General features: G+C 38.8%; 1 protein-coding gene across 12 annotated transcripts in view; it reads left to right on the top strand.

Annotated features, from left to right (window-relative positions):
- The window catches only part of DENND1B (DENN domain containing 1B), a 342,830-nt gene that overhangs the window by 91,795 nt on the left and 232,166 nt on the right, over positions 1–18,869 (top strand). For 9 of the 12 annotated variants that reach the window (XM_070055063.1, XM_070055064.1, XM_070055062.1 and 6 more), the window contains exon 3: positions 10,458–10,501. The exons of the other annotated variants lie outside the window; for them this stretch is intronic. In XM_070055063.1, the coding sequence (XP_069911164.1) occupies positions 10,458–10,501 (44 nt within the window). The remainder of the gene's footprint in view (positions 1–10,457; positions 10,502–18,869) is intronic. 12 annotated transcript variants of the gene reach the window in all.

Below are 18,869 nucleotides of genomic sequence, written 5' to 3'. Positions count from 1 at the left end.
CATTGGAGACCAAGGGAAGCACCTGGCTCCTGGCTTCAGATCAGCATGGTGCGCCGGCCGCAGCACGCTGGCCGCAGTGGCCATTGGAGGGTGAACCAACGGCAAAGGAAGACCTTTCTCTCTGTCTCTCTCTCACTGTCCACGCTGCCTGTCCAAAAAAAAAAAAATATAAGAGATCAACTACATTTCATGTTTCTTTCTTTCATATTTATGTGGTTTCCAGATAGTTGGCATGATAGCTTTTTTATAAATGAAGACACGGAGTTTCCGTGTATCATTGGGAGGCCCTGGAAGAAGAGAGGCACAGTGTATCTCAGCCACTCCTGGTGCGGATGCTTCCATCAGCAGCTCTCCTCCTTTCACTCATAAAGGCAACACCTATGGCTAAGTCAGATTGAATATCTGGAAAGTAATCAACAAAGAACAGAAAATTCAGCCTTTTTGCAAAGAACCATGTCCCCTGCCCCCAACCAGATCTCTTTTGTTTATTCTTTTGCAGTAATTCTGAAAAGTTTCTACAAAGCTGTTTCAAGATGTAGTCAAAATCTAACAGTTTAGGCCTAATTAAATTAAATCCCATTGGAAATTTGGATGCATATGATTATAACAAATTTTTGAGTGCTGAAGTATAAAACTTATTTAGTGAAAGTATATGAGTTGTTTTCTACTGTCTGATTAAACCAGTGGATGATATCTTCATGTACTCACTTGTTCTTTGTTTGTTAAAAACAAAAAAATACACAATACAGAAAAAAAAGGTAGAGTAAGGGATGTGGGAAAGTCAGGTACATGCTTCAAACAGTAAGGGGAAACTGTAAGGCCTATGTAACACCAGCAGTGTTGTAGTTTTAAGAAATAGATGTAAAACACAAACGTTTTCTCAAATGGTAACTATAATGCTGAGGTTGTTTTTTAAGAGTATTTTGAATAGCATTATTTATGGGAAGGGACTTGTCTATATTTCTGTTTGATGATTTGTTTATGTCACTATTAGCTTTTTATTAATTTTTCTATATTATACTTTTTGCTTAATATTTCACGAAGACTCCATCATATACTTCTGTTTTTTGAGATTCAAATATTAAACACCCATCATTTTGGGGGCCGGCACTGTGGCGCAGTGGCCTGCAGCACTGGTACCCATATGGGCACTCATTCGAGTTCCAGCTGCTCCACTTCCAATCCAGCCCCCTGCTAATGTGCCTGGGATAGAGATGGTGGATGGCCCACATGGGAGACCTGGAGGGAGATCCTGGCTCCTGGTTTCAGATCAGCTCAGCTCCAGCTGTTGTGGTCATTTTAGGAGTGAACCAGCGGATGGAAGACCTCTCTCTCTCTGTGTCTCTACCTCTCTCTGTAACTCTTTTAAATAAATAAAATTAAATCCTAAACAAATCCATCATTTTGTTAGAACTGCCATGTAAACATATGTATATGTTTTTAAATTGAACACAGTTATCTACAGCACATTGATATCTGAGGATTTTTAGATGATCTATAATGTATTTCCCTTTTGTTGGGAAAGGTGTGCATTTTTGTATGTGAGCCTAAAATCATTTAATATTGCCATCATCAATGTGTTATACATTCTTCTTCTATAAGATGTTTTAAAGGACTTAATTTATATGGAAATTTTTATTTCTTTTTTTGAAGGTTTTTATTTAATGGAAACAAATTTCATATGTACAGCTTTTAAGAATATAGTGTTTCTTCCCCCCATTCCTGCCCTCCCATTCCCATTCCCACTCCCATCCCACCTCCTACTCCCTCTCCTATTCCATTTTTCATTAAGATTCGTCTTTAACTGACTTTATTTACAGAAGACAAACTCTATACTAAGTAGGGATTTCAATTATTTGTACCCACACAGACACACAAAGTATAAAGTACTATTTGAAGATGGGTTTTACCGTTAATTCTCATAGTACACCTCATTAAGACAGAGATCCAACATGGGGAGCAAGTGCACAGTGACTTTTGTTGTTGATTTAACAATTGACACTCTTATTTATTACATCAGTGATCACCCAAGGCTCTTGACATGAGCTGCCAAGGCTACAGAAACCTTTTGAGTCCACAAACTCCATTGGTTTTTAGACAGGGCCATATGCCAAGTGTAAGTTCTCTCTTCCCTTCAGGGAAAAGTACATCTGTCTTTGATGACCCCTTCTATCCACTGTGTCTCACTCACAGAGATCTTTCATGCAGAACCATTTTTGGCACTATGTCTTGGCTTTCCATACCTGAAATGCTCTCATGGTATTTTCAGTCAGATCTGAATGCCTTAGGGGCTGATTCTGAGAGCAGAGTGCTGTTTAAGGCATTTGTCATTCTATGAGTCTGCTGTGTGGACTGCTTCCCATATTGGAACTTTCTCTCCTTTGTAATTAAAAAAAATTTTTTTTTTTATTTACTTGAAAGTCAGAGTTACACAGAGAGAGAAGGAGAGGCAGAGAAGTCTTCCATCTGCTGGTTCACTCCCAAATTGGCTGCAACAGCTAGAACTGCGCCCATCTAAAGCCAGGAGCCAGGAGCGTCTTCTGGGTCTTGCACATAGGTGCAGGGGCCCAAGGACTTGGGCCATCTTCTACTGCTTTCCCAGGCCATAGCATAGAGCTGGATAGGAAGTGGAGCAGCTGGGTCTCGAACCGGCACCCAAATGGGATGGTGGCACTGCAGGTGGTGGCTTTACCCACTATGCCGCAGTGCCAGCCCCAGTAATTCTATCTATTGTTATTACCAGGAACGTGGTCTTATTTATATGTTCCTTTGACTTATCGTCCTATCTATATGTTCATTTCCATACTTAATATGATCACTTTATCACATAAGATGGGATTAGTGCCATCCAGCTAAGTGGGATTTGGAGTCCCATGGCAAGTTTACAGCTTCACCCTTAGGGGTAAGTCTGTAGGAATGTCTGCCAATCTGTACATCTCCTTCCTCTCATTTCCATTCTTATTTTTAACACGGATCTAATTCAAATGACTTAATACATCTATGATTAATTCTATGTTAAGTAAGGTGTTCATCCAATGGTATTAAGTAGAGAAAAAAAAGAAAATTAACCAATCAATAAAATGAAATAACTGTTCCTTGACAGTCAAGGCAAGGCTGTTCAAGTAATTGCTTCTCAGTGTCAGTTTCACTTCTACAGGTTTCCTTTAAGGTGCTTTGTTAGTTGTCACAGATCAGGGAGAAGATATGATATTTGTCCCTTTGGGACTGGCTTATTTCACTCAGCATGATGCTTTCCAGATTCATCCATTTAGCTGTAATGACCAGATTTTTGTCTTTTTTAGCCGCTGTGTAGTATTCCATACAGTACGTATCCCATAGTTTCTTTATCCAGGCTTCTGTTGATGGGCATTTAGATTGATTCCATGTCTTGACTATTGTGAATTGAGCTGCAATAAGCATGCAGTTTGAGATGACTCTTTTATTTGCTAAATTCATTTCCTTTGGGTAAATTCCAGGGAGTAGGATGGCTGGGTCATATGGCAGGGCTAGATTCAAATTTCTGAGGTATCTTCAAACTGTCTTGCATAGTGGCTTTACCAGTTTGCATTCCCACCAACAGTGGATTAGGGTACCTTTTTCCCCACATCCTCGCCAGCACTTGTTGTTTGTCGATTTTTGTATGAAAGCCATTCTAACTGGGGTGAGGTGAAACCTCATTGTGGTTTTGATTTGCATTTCCCTGATTGCTAGTGATCCTGAACATTTTTTCATGAGTCTGGTGGCCATTTGGATTTCCTTTTTTGAGAAATGTTTAAGTCCTTTGCCCACTTCTCTACTGGCTTGTTTGCTATTGTTGAGATTTTTTGATCACTTTATACATTCTGGTTATTAATCCTTTATCAGTTGCATGGTTTGCAAATGACTTCTCCCATTCTGTTGGTTGCCTCTTTACTTTCCTGTTTCTTTTGCTGTACAGAACCTTCTCAATTTGATTTAATACCACTGTTAATCTTTGATTTTATTGCCTGTGCCTATGGGGTCTTTTCCAGAAACTCTGTGCCTAGGCCGATGTCTTGCAGGGTTTCCACGAGACTCTCGAGCAAGTTGATGGCATTGGGTTGTAGATTTAGGTCTTTAATCCATTTCGAATGGATTTTTGTGTAAGGTGTAAGGTAGGTGTCTTGCTTCATTATTCTGCATGTGGAAATCCAGTTTTCCCAGCACCATTTGTTGAAGAGACTGTCCTTGCTCCAGGGAATGGTTTTATCTCCTTTGTCAAATATAAGTTGGTTTTTGGAGCTGACACTGTGGTTCAGTGGGTTAAAACCCTGACCTGAAGTGCCGGCATCCCATATGGGTGCCAATTCTAGTCTGGGCTGCTCCTCTTCTGATGCAGCTTGCTGCTATGGCCTGGGAAAACAGTGGGAGATGGCCCAAGTCCTTGGGCCCCTGCACCCAAGTGGGAGACCTGGAAGAAGCTCCTGGCTCCTGGTTTTGGATTGGTGCAGCTCTGGCTGTTGCAGCCATCTGGGGAGTGAACCAGTGGCTGGAAGACCTCTCTCTGTCTCTACCTCTCTCTGAAACTCTTTCAAATAAATAAATTTATATATATATATGTGTGTGTGTGTGTGTGTGTGTATACATACACCTATAGGTATATATATAGGTTGTGGATGATTGGATTGATTCCTGGCATTTTTACTCTGTTCCTTTGGTCTGTCCATCTGTTTTTGTACCAGTACCAGTCTGTTTTGATTATAATTGCTTTGTAGTATGTTTTGAAATCTGGTATTGTTATGCCTCCAGCTTTATTTTTGTTGTACAATATTGTTGTAGCCATCCGAGGCCTCTTGTGTTTCTAAATTTTGGCATAATTTTTTCTAGATCTGAGAAGTTGTTTTTGGTATTTTAATTGATATAACATTGAATCTGTAAATTATTTTTGGGAGAATGAACATTTTGATGATATTGATTCTTCCGATCCATGAACATGGAAGTTTCTTCCATTTTTTTTATGTCTTCTGTTTCTTTCTTTAGAGTTTTGTAATTCTCATCATAGAGATCTTTGACCTCCTTGGTTAAATTTATTCCAAGATTTTTAATTTTTTTTGTAGCTATTGTGAATAGGATTGATCTTAGAAGTTATTTCTCAGCCATGGCATTGTCTGTGTGAACCAATTCTGTTATGTTTTGTGTGTTGATTTTATATCCTGCTATTTTCCAAAGTCTTTTATGAGTTTCGGTAGTCTGCTAGTAGAGTCTTTTGGTTCCCCTATGTGTATAATCATATCATCTGCAAATATGGGTAGTTTGATTTCATCCTTACTGATCTGAATCCCTTTTCTTTTTCATGCCTCATGGCTCTGGCTAAAAGTTCCAGGACTATACTGAATAGCAATGGAGAGTGGGCATCCTTTTCTGGTTGTAGATCTCAGTAAGAATGCTTCCACTTTTTCCCCATTCAATACACTATAGCCATGGGTTTGTCATAAATTGCCTTAATTATGTTGAGGAATGTTCTTTCTAGACAAAAAATGCTTAGAGTTTTCATCATGAAAGGATGTTTATCAGATACTTTCTCTGCATCTGTTGAGATAATCATATGGTTTTTGTTCTTTGATTTGTTAATGTGATGTATCACATTGATTGATTTGTGAATGTTGAACCATCCCTGCATACCAGGAATAATTCCCACTTGGTCTGGGTAAATGATCTTCCTGATGTGCTGCTGAATTCAATTGGCCAGAATTTTGTTGAGGATTTTTGTGTCTGTGTTCATCAGTAAAATTGGTCTATAGTTTTCTTTCTCTGTTGCATCTTTTCCAGATTTAGGGATTAAGGTGATGTTGACTTCAAAGAAGGAATTTGAGAGGATTCCCTCCCTTTCAGTTGTTTTAAATAGCTTGAGAAGAACTGGAGTTAGTTCTTCTTTAGATGTTAGAATTCAGCAGTGAAGCCATATAGTCTTGGGTTTTTCTTTGTTGGGAGGGCTTTTATTACTGACTGAATTTTTGTCTCGGTTATGGGTCTGTTTCTGTGTCTTCATGGTTCAGTTTAGGTAGGTTGTATGTATCCAGGAATCTATCAATTTCTTCTCAGTTTCCCAGTTTGTTGGCGTACAGCTCTTTGTAGTGATTTCTGATGATTCTTTTTATTTCTGTAGTGTCTGATGTTACAGTTCCTTTTTCATCTCTAATTTTATTGATTTGGGTCTTCTCTCCTTTTTTTGGTTAGTTGGGCCAATAGTGTGTCAATTTTGTTTATTTTTTCAAAAAACCAGCTCTTGGTTTTGCTAATCTTCTGTATTTTTTTGTTTCGATTTTGTTGATTTCTTCTCTAATTTTAATGATTTCTTTCCTCCTACCGATTTTGGGTTTAGTTTGCTGTTTTTCTTCTAGGTCTTTGATGTACATAGACAATTCATTTATTTGGTGCCTTTGCAGTTTCTTGATGTAGGCACCAATTGCTATAAACATTTCTCTTAACATTGCTTTTGCTGTATCCCACAAATTTTGGTATGTTGTATTGTCATCTTCGTTTTTTTCCACAAATTTTTTGATTTCTCTTTTAATTTCTTCTATGATCCTCTGTTCATTCAGTAACATGTTGTTTATTCTCCATGTGTTTGCATATGATGTAGGAATTCTTCAATTGTTGAATTCCAGCTTCATTGCATTGTGGTCTGATTTGATGCATGGTATGACTTCAATTTTTTTTGAAGTGCTAAGACTTGCTTTATGGTCTTGTATGTGGTCAGTCCTAGAGAAAATTCCATGTACCAGAGGGAAATATGTGTACTCTTTTTCTGTAGGGTGGAAGGTTATGCAGATATCTGCTAGGTCTATTTGGTCTATGGTGTTGATTAACTCTGTTGTTTCCTTACTGATTTTCTGTTTTGTTGATCTGTCTATTGCTGAGAGTGGGGTTGAAGTCTCCCATCACTATTGTATTTGGATCTATCTCTCCCTTTAAATTCTTTAACATTTCTTTTCAATAGCTAGGTGCCCTGTGGTTTGGTGCATATTCATTTATAATGATCACATCTTCCTGATGAATTGATCCTTTGATCATTATATAGTTTCCTTATTTGTCTCTCTTGAATGGTTTTTGTGTTGAAGTCTATTTTGTCTGATATTAGGATGGCCACACCAGCTCTTTTTTGGTTTCTGTTAGCATGGATTATCTCTTTCCATCGTTTCACTTTCAGACTGTGAGCATTTTTGTTGGTAAGATGTGTTTCTTATAGGCAGCAAATAGGTGTTGTTTTTTTTAATCCATTTAGCCAGTCTGTGTCTTTTAACTGGGGAGCTGAGACCATTTACATTTAGTGTTACTATTGTTAAGTACTGACTTTGCCCTGCCATGTTTCTGTAAGTAGTTTGTTTTGGATTTTATTTGTTCTTTTGCTGGGTAATTATCTACTTTTCCAGTGATGTTCCTGTTTCTGTGTTTGTGTGTAGCACATGTTTGAGCATGTTTCCTAGGGCTAGGCATATACTTACCAATTCTTTCAATTTCTGTTTGCCCTGGAAGATCTTTATTTCTCCTTCATTCATAAATGAGAGTTTTGCAGGGCACGGTAATCTTGTTGACAGTTTTTTTCTCTTAGGACTTGCAGTATGTCTCACCATTCTCTCCTTGCCTTTAGGGTTTGTGATTAGAAGTCTGGTTGAGATTAATCGGATTTCCTCTGAATGTGATTTGGCGTTTCTCTTAGGATCTTTTCTTTATGTGTTACTGAGGAGAGTTGCCGCTATGTGTCGAAGTGAGGTTCTTTTCCTTGGGAGTTCTGTGTGCCTCCTGAACTTGGATGTCTTTTTCTTTCTCCAGAAGAGGGAAGTTCTCTGCTATCATTTTGTTAATAAGGCTTTGTAATCCTTTCTCTGTTTCAATGCCTTCTGGAATTCCTATTATCTGTATGTTGATAGAATCTTGCAGATCTCCAACTATGTTTTTCATTTTCCTGTTTTCTTCCTCTTATGCTTGGTCTAACTGTGTTATTTCCAGAAATTTGTCTTCTAGTTCTGATATTCGTTCTGTCTCATTTATTCTGTTTTTGAGGCAGTCCACTGTATTTTTTTATTTGCTCTATTGAATTCTTCATACCTATAATTTCATTCTGATTTCTCTTCAACATTTCAATTTCTTGGCAGCACTTTTCATTTAGGTGATAAGTGTGTTTCTGATTGCTTATAAGTAATCTGATGATTAACTTTCTGAATTCTTTTTCTGGCATATCTTCAATCCCTGCTTCTTCTGCTTCTGTTACTGAAGAGCTGATGTCATGTTCCATTCTGGGGCTAATACTACCTTCCTTAGTCTTATTAAAAATTTTCCCCTTGTTTTTCTGCATTTCCAATACCTTTTATCTTTAATATGTGTCTTGGTGCTTGTGGCAAGAGTCCCCTCTGCTATGAGCTGCATGTGTCGGTGTGTTGCCAGTGGAAATACGTAGCCCCGCCTCTGGAAGTCCTGCTCACTTCTGAATGGTGATGGAGCAGATATGAGAGCTCTGGTGTGCTAAGCCCCACCTACTTGAGGTGGGCTTTGGTGTGTGAAACCATCGTACAGGTCGTGTGGTGGTGAGGGGAAATTACTCTGAAATGTTGCGATCCTTGTTTCTGGTTGGGGGTGTGTGGTGAAGTGGCCCCACAATTGATGGGCGTGTGCACGGAAGGTAAATCCAGTAGCATCGTGTTTGCATTCGAGATGGAAACAGTATGGCTTCTCCCAGCCGACTGCAGGTCCACTGGGGTGAGGGGGAGATGTGAATGGGCAGGGGTATGCTTGAGTTCTCTGTCTTTTCCTCTACTCTTCCCTCTTGGAATTTCACAGTTCGCCGGCTCTCCTGCTCACTTCTAATTGCAGCTCCGTGGACTCACCTGGTCCGCCCCAGGAGGGGCAGAGCATGGCGTCAGTCGCCCCGTTGGGCTTCTCCACCGCACCTCTGCTGTGTCTCAGTGACTCTGTTCCTTCTGTGTGGTCCTGCTCAGTCTCTGCCGGACTCCTGGGCTTCTCCCCTCGAAACTCTCACAGCTCTGTCACCAGCCCATATCCCCTTTCCTTATTAGCTATCTGTTTTCCCCGTGAGACTCAGAACATCTTGTTGCTATACTGCCATCTTGGCTCCTCCCCTTTATTTCTTAATAAGTAAAAAAGTTTACTTGCAGAAAACATGCTTTATTTTCAACTTAAGGAAAATATTTGAAAAAATTGTTGCAAGTAAAAATAAAAGAGGAACCAGCTCATGCTAAAATGTTGCTAGGTATATATTGAGTTTTAGAATTAAAACATTTGATAGGGCCTGGTGCAGTGGTATAGTGGGTAAAGCCTCCTCCTGCAGTGCCAGCATCCCATATGGGTGCTGGTTTGAGACCGGCTGCTTCACTTCTGATCCAGCTCTCTGCTATGGCCTGGGAAAGCAGTGGAAGATGGCCCAAGTCCTTGGGCCCCTGCACCTACTTGGGAGCCCCAGAAGAAGCTCCTGGCTCCTGGCTTTGGATTGGCCCAGCTCCTGCTGTTGCAGCCATCTGGGGAGTGAACCAGTGGATACATGATCTCTCTCTCTCTCTCTGCCTCTCTGTAACTCTGCCTTTCAAATAAATAAATATATCTTTAAAAAAATTAAAACATTTGAAATTATGCATCCTTGAATTTTATGTTATGACAAAAACCACATGGAATTGCATAAATAGTGGAATAGCTCTTTTGAAAGCATAACTCTTTATTTTGATCCACTGTATCCTTTCCTTGTAGTGGAGTTCATACCCTGTCATCTTGATGGTAACTGGTGTGGAAGTTTTATCTTGGACTTTCCAAAAGTGTTTTCAGAAGTAATATTAATCTAATAAAACTATCCCTTTAGAATAGATTTGAAGTATTCAGAAGTTCATTTTTAGCAATTAAAAAATACATACATGACCAAAATATTTACTAATGCTAATTAAAACTAATAACTTTGTTTTATTATCCCAGGTAGAAGAGAATTAATGTGAAAAGTAATGAAAATAAAAAAACTGGTGTTAATATTTGTGAAACAATGTTGTTATATATATGACTATATAGTTAGATATTAAATTTAAAGTGCTGCACTTTAGTCTTGTTTTGCAAGTTAAAATAGATTTGAGTATATATTTACTGTATTTACAGTTTTTTTAAAATTAGAACCTATGGTTTTTGCAAGTGTAGTTAGAATTGAAAATTAAGTATTCAGAATCTTAAAATATAAGATATATAAATAAAAAAGTGAAAGAAATAATGTTGATATTTAAATAGCCTGATCAAGTTATCCATTTCACTTGTCCCTGATTTTAAGGTCATTAAATCCATTAAAAGATAAAAATATTAAATTTGATAAAAGAAGTGAACCTTACAGACTGTCAGTGTTTAAGGAAAAATTTGAAAATCATGGTCATGACAATTTCAAGAGTGCTTTAACAAGAGTGTTGCTTGTGTTCCTGTGCCTCTGTTTAATGATCTGTGTCAATTATTTACAGATCCTGTGATATTGTGGAAATTCCCAGAGGACTTTGGAGACCAGGTTGGAACCACATAATTAAAAAACATTTAAAATTGGAGTATAATGATGATTACTACTATTAGTGCTACTACTATTACTACATCTGAGTAGTTACAGTTATTTTCTCTTGATCAACTATGAGGAACAAAAGGGCATGTGTGAGATCTTTTAAAGTTCCCAAGTAAATTAATACTGAAGTTGTTCTTATATTGAAACTATTAGAGATTGGATGGTTATAGTTTCATATAGAATATGTATTTGGAAATTTTAAAAAATTTATGCATCAAGGAAACTTGACAATACTAAATCTTTACTGAATTCACTGTTATTCCTATCTATGTAGAAGTAAATATAACTGTAATATGTGAATGATTTACATTTAGAAACTGAATTGTCAACATTTTCTTATTTTTAAATAATTCTTATGTATGAATATTTTCTTAAAAACATAGTGTCAGAGACTACAGGTTGAATTTATTATTTTTTTGTTTTAAACTACAGTATTCTATGAGTGCTTAAAATTTTGAATGATAAAAATGATGAAATATTTTAAAAAATCATATTATAAATTTATCATTTTGAAATAGAAATATAGTTAAGTTTTGATAGAAATACTTCTACTGTTCATTTAAAGGAACAGGATAAAATTTCTCATTTAAAATTATGCTATAGATGTTTACAGATAAACAACTTTTTTTTAAAGATTTATTTATTTATTTGAAAGATAGTATTACAGAGAGGCAGAGAGAGAGAGAGGGAAAGAGAGAGAGAGAGAGAAAGGAAGGGAGGGAGGGGGAAGGAGAGAGAGAGAGAAAGAGAGAAATATCCTCCATTCACTGGTTCACTTCCCAAATGACCACAACAGCTGGAGCTGAGCTGATCTGAAGCCAGGAGCCAGGAGCTTCTTCTGGGTCTCCCACAGGGGTGCAGGGGCCCAAGGACTTAGGCCATTTTTCACTGCTTTCTCAGGCCATAGCAGAGAGCTGGATTGAAAGTGGAGCAGCTGAGTTTTGAACCAGTGCCCATGTGGAATGCCAGCACTGCAGGAGGTGGCTTTACCTGCTATACCACAGTGCCAGCCCAGGAACATTCTTACAATTTACAAAAATTAAAATTGATAAAAGCATGGAGTTAAAGCAGTTTATTCATATATATATTTTAATTTATTTATATATATACAAATAGAGCTATAGGATTTTTGATTATATGTGAAAGAATAATTTTTTGCATGTGAAAGTAAATCTGAAAAAATTAGAATGTCCACTGAAAAGTTAGTTAAATGAGCATGGTTGATATCAGTTAGTTCTAGTGTAACTTTGACCATGGTTTCACATGAAAAAAGGGTAAGTACTCTTAATTTGTTTTTAGTTTGTTGGAGAAAGGATAGATTTATAAATAGCTTTAGCACATAAAAGAAGTCTCAACAGTGAAGACATGATTTAGAAACAAGAAGCTTAGCCTTATGTTCCCAAGGGTTGTACAGTTACATTTAGAACCTTGCTCTCTCATTCTACTGTTTTGAAATATTATTCTTTTCTTAATCTTCTCAACTACTTGTTTACTAGTGGCCCATGCACAAACCTGTCACCTTTCAGGTCTTTTTGTTTTTAATTTCTACCTTAGAAGCTGCTCCTGAGAATTTTTAAATGTGGAGATTCCAAATTGTGGTTTCACATTAAGAGTGATAATGTACTTGTCCGGTGTGGCTATAACAAGATTTTTCAGTGAGAACAACTATTGCTGTTTCTCTTTGTGATGCATAAAATGGTGCTTGGAATTTTTTTTAGTTGGGCCTGAATTGTTGCTCTGTTTCTGAAATTCGTGGGATCAGAGGAACATCAATGAGCCCTCACATACTTCATGAAATATGAAAGCACTTAACCCCTTACTGGTGATGAACATTCATAACCTTTAGGATTCTAGGTCATGGCAGCTCTTACAGTCTTTTTGAAGGATAGAGCTGAAAGGAACTTCAGATACCCTTTTGTCTAACTACTTCACTTTATATCTGAAGATACTATGCTTTGCATACCAAGGGCTTTGAAGAATCATTTTGTGATACTCTGTGGTAGATTCACTGCAGACCTCTGAGATATATTAAAGTATCAGTTTTTTTTAATATGAAATAAAATGTGATCTTATTTGACATATCCGACTTTAAAAATAGCTATGAAAATCGTTCAAGTTCCCTCAATTCCGACAGACTTGCTTCCTTGGTTTACTGACTAACATCTTTGTGTTAATAAAATGGTATGGTCTTATCTGTGGCACCATCTTAGGCTCTGGCCCTTTCGCTATTTTGTACAATAAGTTTCATTCTTAACCCAGCCTGGCTTACTAGAGGTCAGGTGAACAAATGGCCCAACCACAGGTGTCAGCTCCACGCCCACCATAAGGGGATTTGCTGCTCCCACTTCCTCACCTCTGCAAAGCTGTGTAAGACCTGTTCTCCCAGTCCAGACTGCACCGGGGAGGCAGCCTATCGGGTTTCCCCACCCAACAATAAATCTTCTCCCTTACTCCAGCGTTTGGTGTGTTTTGTGGTGACATTTCACTTTGCCTATAATATGGAAGATTTTCTCACCTCTATGGTAATCCTCAATTTTAATATTCACAGTTTTATATTTTCTTAGGATGCAAAACTCTCCGTCCTTCTCAAACTTCTAAAGCTCTTTCTTATGGAAAATTATTCAACATTTTTGAAGTTATAAAAATAGAACTGATCACCTTTTCCACTCTCCCTCATGTCCCAAACATAAACCTATTCAATCTCTTTTCTCTGCTTTACACACATACTCTTTTCCATTCCTAATGTAACCAACTCTTTTATATACTTGCTTCTCAGTGAACTACTAATTCCCTTGTCTCCCATTTCGACAGCAACCAATCAATACTGAAATGTCACCCACGAGAGTCTATCTTCGTGACATACTGATTTTGTTATATCTCATTCTCAAGTCCATTAGAAGGACCAACTCTTCCACAAAGCAAACTTGCCAAAATTCAACCCCATTTAGTTTGTAGTTTCATCTGCTACTTCTTCACATATAAAACCCTCCACTGTTATCAAAAAAGAAAAAAAGGCCAAGAACTAATGAAATGTGATATAGGTTGTTCTGTTGGTCTTTCATTTGCAAAAGAAGGAAACATATAATAAACCAGTACCTATAATGTGGGTTATTATTGCCTCCACCAAACATATCATACACCAGTACCTGACATGGACCAAAAATCCTGTGTGGTAGTTCTACCTAAGGGATAATGGGTTCATATTACTGAATGCCTTTGGATTTAATGATATACTGCTTTTCAATGTAAAGATACTGATAGAAAAAATATGATAATTTGGGGGCGGGACAGCTAAAATGTGAAGAGTTTGGTACAGAATTCCAAACAGAAAGAACAATACAGCTTACGGCTTTTGAGTGAGACAAATGTCCTTTCAGATCTTACTTCTGCTTCTTATAAGTAGTGTTAGTTCAAGTAAATGTCTTACGTAAGCCTCAGCTTGGGGATGATACCATCTCCCAGCAGTCTTGGAAAGATATGAAAATAAGGCCGGCGCCGTGGCTCACTAGGCTAATCCTCCGCCTTGCGGCGCCGGCACACCGGGTTCTAGTCCTGGTCGGGGCGCCAGATTCTGTCCCGGTTGCCCCTCTTCCAGGCCAGCTCTCTGCTGTGGCCAGGGAGTGCAGTGGAGGATGGCCCAAGTGCTTGGGCCCTGCACCCCATGGGAGAGCACCTGGCTCCTGCCATCGGAGGTGCAGCGGCCATTGGAGGGTGAACCAATGGCAAAGGAAGACCTTTCTCTCTGTCTCTCACTGTCCACTCTGCCTGTCAAAAAAAAAAAAAAAAAAAAAAGAAAATAAAATGAGTCACATATAAAGTGGCTGGTATGATGTCCAGCCTATGGTAAGAGTTAAATAGTTGTGTTTTGTTGTTGTTGTTTTTTTTTTTTTTTTTTTTTTTTTTTTTTTTGACTACTATTACTGAAACAGTCAGATCCACTGAGAAGGCTGGTTAGGGAGTAGGCAGTTGGAGGAAAGGTTTGAAACACAAGGGTGAGAAATATACACAGAGCACCTGTAGCTCTTCCTGGTCTTTAATTTCCAAGAATATAAATGATTCCAGAGGTTATAAAAAAAAACCCTCCAGGAACTTCTGTTTTAGGTCAAACTATTCTTTTTCTTTGAAATACAAAGTATATATATTGCTATTTTTTTCTGACACCATTGCCGTTAGTAGTCTTAAACACTTATTCTTTCTTTCTTTTTTTTTTTTGACAGGCAGAGTGGACAGTGAGAGAGAGAGACAGAGAGAAAGGTCTTCCTTTGCCGTTGGTTCACCCTCCAATGGCTGCCATGGCTGGCGCACTGCGGCCTGCGCACCGCGCTGATCCGATGGCAGGAGCCAGGTGCTTCTCCTGGTCTCCCATGGGATGCAGGGCCCAAGTACTTGGGCCATCCTCCACTGCACTCCTGGGCCACAGCAGAGAGCTGGCCTGGAAGAGGGGCAACTGGGAAAGAATCTGGTGCCCCGACCGGGACTCGAACCCGGTGTGCCGGCGCCGCCAGGTAGAGGATTAGCCTAGTGAGCCGCGGCGCCGGCCTAGAGTATTCTTTCTATTATTACAACAAAATACCTACCTGAGACAAACTACTTATGTAGAAGAGACAGGTTTATTTAACACATGGTTTTGGAGGCAGAAGGTTCAAAGGTCATGGTGGAAGCTTTGGCAGAGTCTCCACCGTAGCTGACAGAGCACACGCGGAGGGCACAGGAAGAGCTGCAAGGCAAGGAGAGAGTGGTGGGCCCAGACTCAGGCCTTTGCAGCTTTGAGAACTACCTCCAAGGACATGTCCCCAGTGACCTAATCACCTCCCATAAGACCTACCTGAAGGTAGGTCTTTTTGAAAAAGGTTCCTCCACCTTTTAGTAGCACCACCCTGGGAACAAGCCTTTAAGACAGGGGCCTTTGAGGGTCACTCAGCATCCAAACCATAGCACTGTTTGTAGTACTTCTAACTCTGATAAGAAAATACTGAAAAGCAAAACAGTTCATCTCTGAGGTGTGAAAACCAAGGGCTTTGAGTCATGCACAAGCACTTTTACAGATTACCAGACCTTGTGAACACAGATTACACTGCTTTGTGTAGTTGCACACATTGCTTTTATGTCTGCAAAATAGGAAAAATGACCACATTTGTTAACATGACTCAAAAGTATACTCTTTTTATAGCATACAAAAATAATAAAAAGCATATGAACTTAACTTTTGTTTAGTAATCAATATTCTAGTGTTCTGTCATAGAAATCATCCATTGACTCAATTATCAGCTCAACATTTTGATTATTATGGATTTAGGAAATTATGTGCAAGCAATATGCTATGCTATATAATTATGGCTGAAGTTAAATTTACTTGGCTAGAAATTTACATTTTGCATAACTAAAACACTATATCATGTTCACTTATTTGTTAAGTAGGCTGAACACATCTGGGAACAATAAACCCAAGTTAAATGAAATGTGGGCTTATACTGTATGATGGGATCTTCAAAAAGTTTGTGAAAAATGTGCATTAGGAAAAAACTACACATGGATTCCAAAAATGTTTTGTATCAAGATAAACTCATGTTTTAATTCCATTTCCATAAACTTTTGAGGTACACTAAACATTGCTAAATTAGAGAGGACACAGCTATTTTTATTAAACCAAAATTATAAAATCTGATGAATTTGCTAAAACTTACCTTAATTTTGTAAACTTGAATTTAAGCTCTTAGAATTACTTTAAAAGGCCAGCTCATTTGAAATATTGGAAGTTCAGTTTCCTTGATTTATAGGACTTCTTAGAATATTCAGTTTAGGTACATTTCTTTGTATAAGCCACCTAGAACAATATTTCTCTAATTCTGAGACTTTATAATCTAGTGTATTGATACTCTCCAGAGATAGGAAACTGTTTACACTAACAGAAGAAGCCAAAAGCTTTCTGCATTATAAGACATATAGCCTCATAGATATAAAACATTTTTGTGGTATTTTTAGATATGCTATATAGATAGAGTGAACAGATGACACAGATACATAGAACAGTTGAAAGATTTATAAAATAATGCTGTATTATTTTAAAGATCTTTTTGGTTCTGTTTTGATTATTAGTCATATCTGAGATGAAAACTTTTACTAAATAATGAACAAATGAAGTTAGACAATTTTCATGTAGCTTTAGGTGGCTTAAGAACTTAGAATTATGGGGCCGGCGCTGTGGCGCAGCAGGCTAAAGTCATGGCCTGAAGTGCCGGCATCCCATATGGCTGCCAGTTCTAGTGCTGGCTGCTCCTTTTCTGATCCAGCTCTGATATGGCCTGGGAAAGCAGTGGTAGATGGCCCAATTTCTTGGGCCTCTGCACCTGCGTGGGAAACCCAGAAAAAGCTCCTGGCTCTTGGATTCGAATCGGTGCAACTCCAGCCGTTGCGGCCAGTTGGGGAGTGAACCAGCAGATGGAAGACCTCTCTCTCTGTCTCTGCCTCTCTCTGTAGCTCTGACTTTCAAATAAATAAAATAAATCTTTTTTTTTTTTAAAGAACAGAATTATTCATTGAGTCTTTTTTTGCAAGGTGCCTGTTTGTCATATTAAGACTGTAAATATTTGTGATTTGTCATCCTTGCCTTCCATGATTCCATTCGGGGAAGGAAGATTGGACTGGTATTGCTAGTGAGCTGTCCATCTGCCTCTCTGGCCTCAAAGGCCTGACTGATATTCCCATAGAGACGCTGGAGGGTTAGGAGTGCAACACAGGCAGTCTCTAAACCTTATTCTTTGATCATGGCATTTTTTCTTAAGTTGGTTTTTTTCTTAGGGTGAGAGTGGAGGGCACCACCTACCATTTATAGTTTTAATTACTGAGTGTGACACTCCATAGTGTTGGAAAGTCAGAATGACAGTATTATTTCATGATTTGAAGGTGAGGTTGAGTGATAGTAGAGACTTGAGAATGCTGCTTCTTGCATTTAGTTGATGAATTAGAATTTTTTTTTTGATCAGCACATGCATTTTGCTATCAGAAAAGTATCTCCTGCTATGAATGACATAATAGTTATTTGACAGGATTTTTTGTAGGAGGTAAGGTCTGTGTGAAGCACTGGAGTAGATACTCTGCAGAGAAGGTGTGGCCAAATGTCCTTCCCACTCTGACCCAGACCCAGTCTTTAAAAAAAGTTTATTTTCATTTATTTTAAAGGCAGAATCACACCACGCACACATGTAAATATGCACACATATAAATACACACACACATACAGATCTTCCATCTGCTGGTTCACTTCTCAAGTGCCCATAACAGCTGGGGTTGGGCCAGGCCAAAGCCAGGAGCCTCGCACTCCATTTGCGTCTCCCATGTGGGTGGAGGAACTGAAGTCCTTATGCCTGCTGCCTCCCAGGATGCAGATCAGACACTGTGTGGGATGCAGGCTGCCCACACTGAACCACGTGCCCACAGTGCCCACCCTTGATCCAGTTTTCTTTCAGGCCTGTCTGCCTGCTTGCCATCCTTCCTCCTTCCCCACCTCCCTCCCCTGGCATTTCTATTTTCGCTTCATTTTCTGTATTGCTTCTCTGCTCCTTCAGTTCAGTTCTACTTATTCTTAAACTTCAGTTTGAAAATCAGTCCTTCTTTGGAGGTGTTTCTGAGCCTCTACACAACCTGTCTGGTTTCATAGCTTCTTTTGTATACCTCTATATTTCACAATTGCATTTCTTGTTTTCATTTTTTCTAAAAGGTCTCTATCTTTCTCTGTGCTATATGTATGCTTCTTTTTATTTTTCTTTTTGTAAAGATTGATTTATTTTAAAGAATTACAGAGACTAGAGAGGGGGAGGGAGGGAGGGAGAGGGAGAGAGAGACCTTTCATCTGCTGTTTCACTCCCCAGATGGCTGCAGGGGCCATGACCGTGCCAGGCTGAGGGCAGGAAGGTAGAACTTCTTCCAGGTCTCCCACATGGATACAGGGGCCCAAGCACTTGGACCATCTTTTGCTGCTTTCCTAGGCGCATTAGCAGGGAGCTGGATTGGCAGTGGAACAGCTGGAACTTGAACCAGCACCCATGTGGTTTGCTGGTGGTGCAGATGGTGGCTTAACCCACTACACCACAGTGCTAGCCCTTATATGTGTGTTTCTTAAAGGAAACAGGGAACACATTCCTCATGTTTCAGTCTCTATATGTAGCAAAGTGGATGGCCTATGTAAGATTTGAATAACTGTTTTTGAATAGTAAGTTCGGTGAGGGATATCATTCTAGATTATGTTAATATCTTGGAAAAATAGGAGGCAAAGAAATCTAAGAGGGATAGATGTAAGAGTGATGATAAATTTAAATTGAGA

Source organism: Oryctolagus cuniculus, chromosome 13 (genome assembly GCF_964237555.1).
Source record: "Oryctolagus cuniculus chromosome 13, mOryCun1.1, whole genome shotgun sequence".
Classification (NCBI taxonomy): Eukaryota; Metazoa; Chordata; class Mammalia; order Lagomorpha; family Leporidae; genus Oryctolagus; species Oryctolagus cuniculus.
The sequence above is the reverse complement of the archived record's forward strand: the minus strand, read 5'-3'. Positions and strand labels throughout refer to the sequence as shown.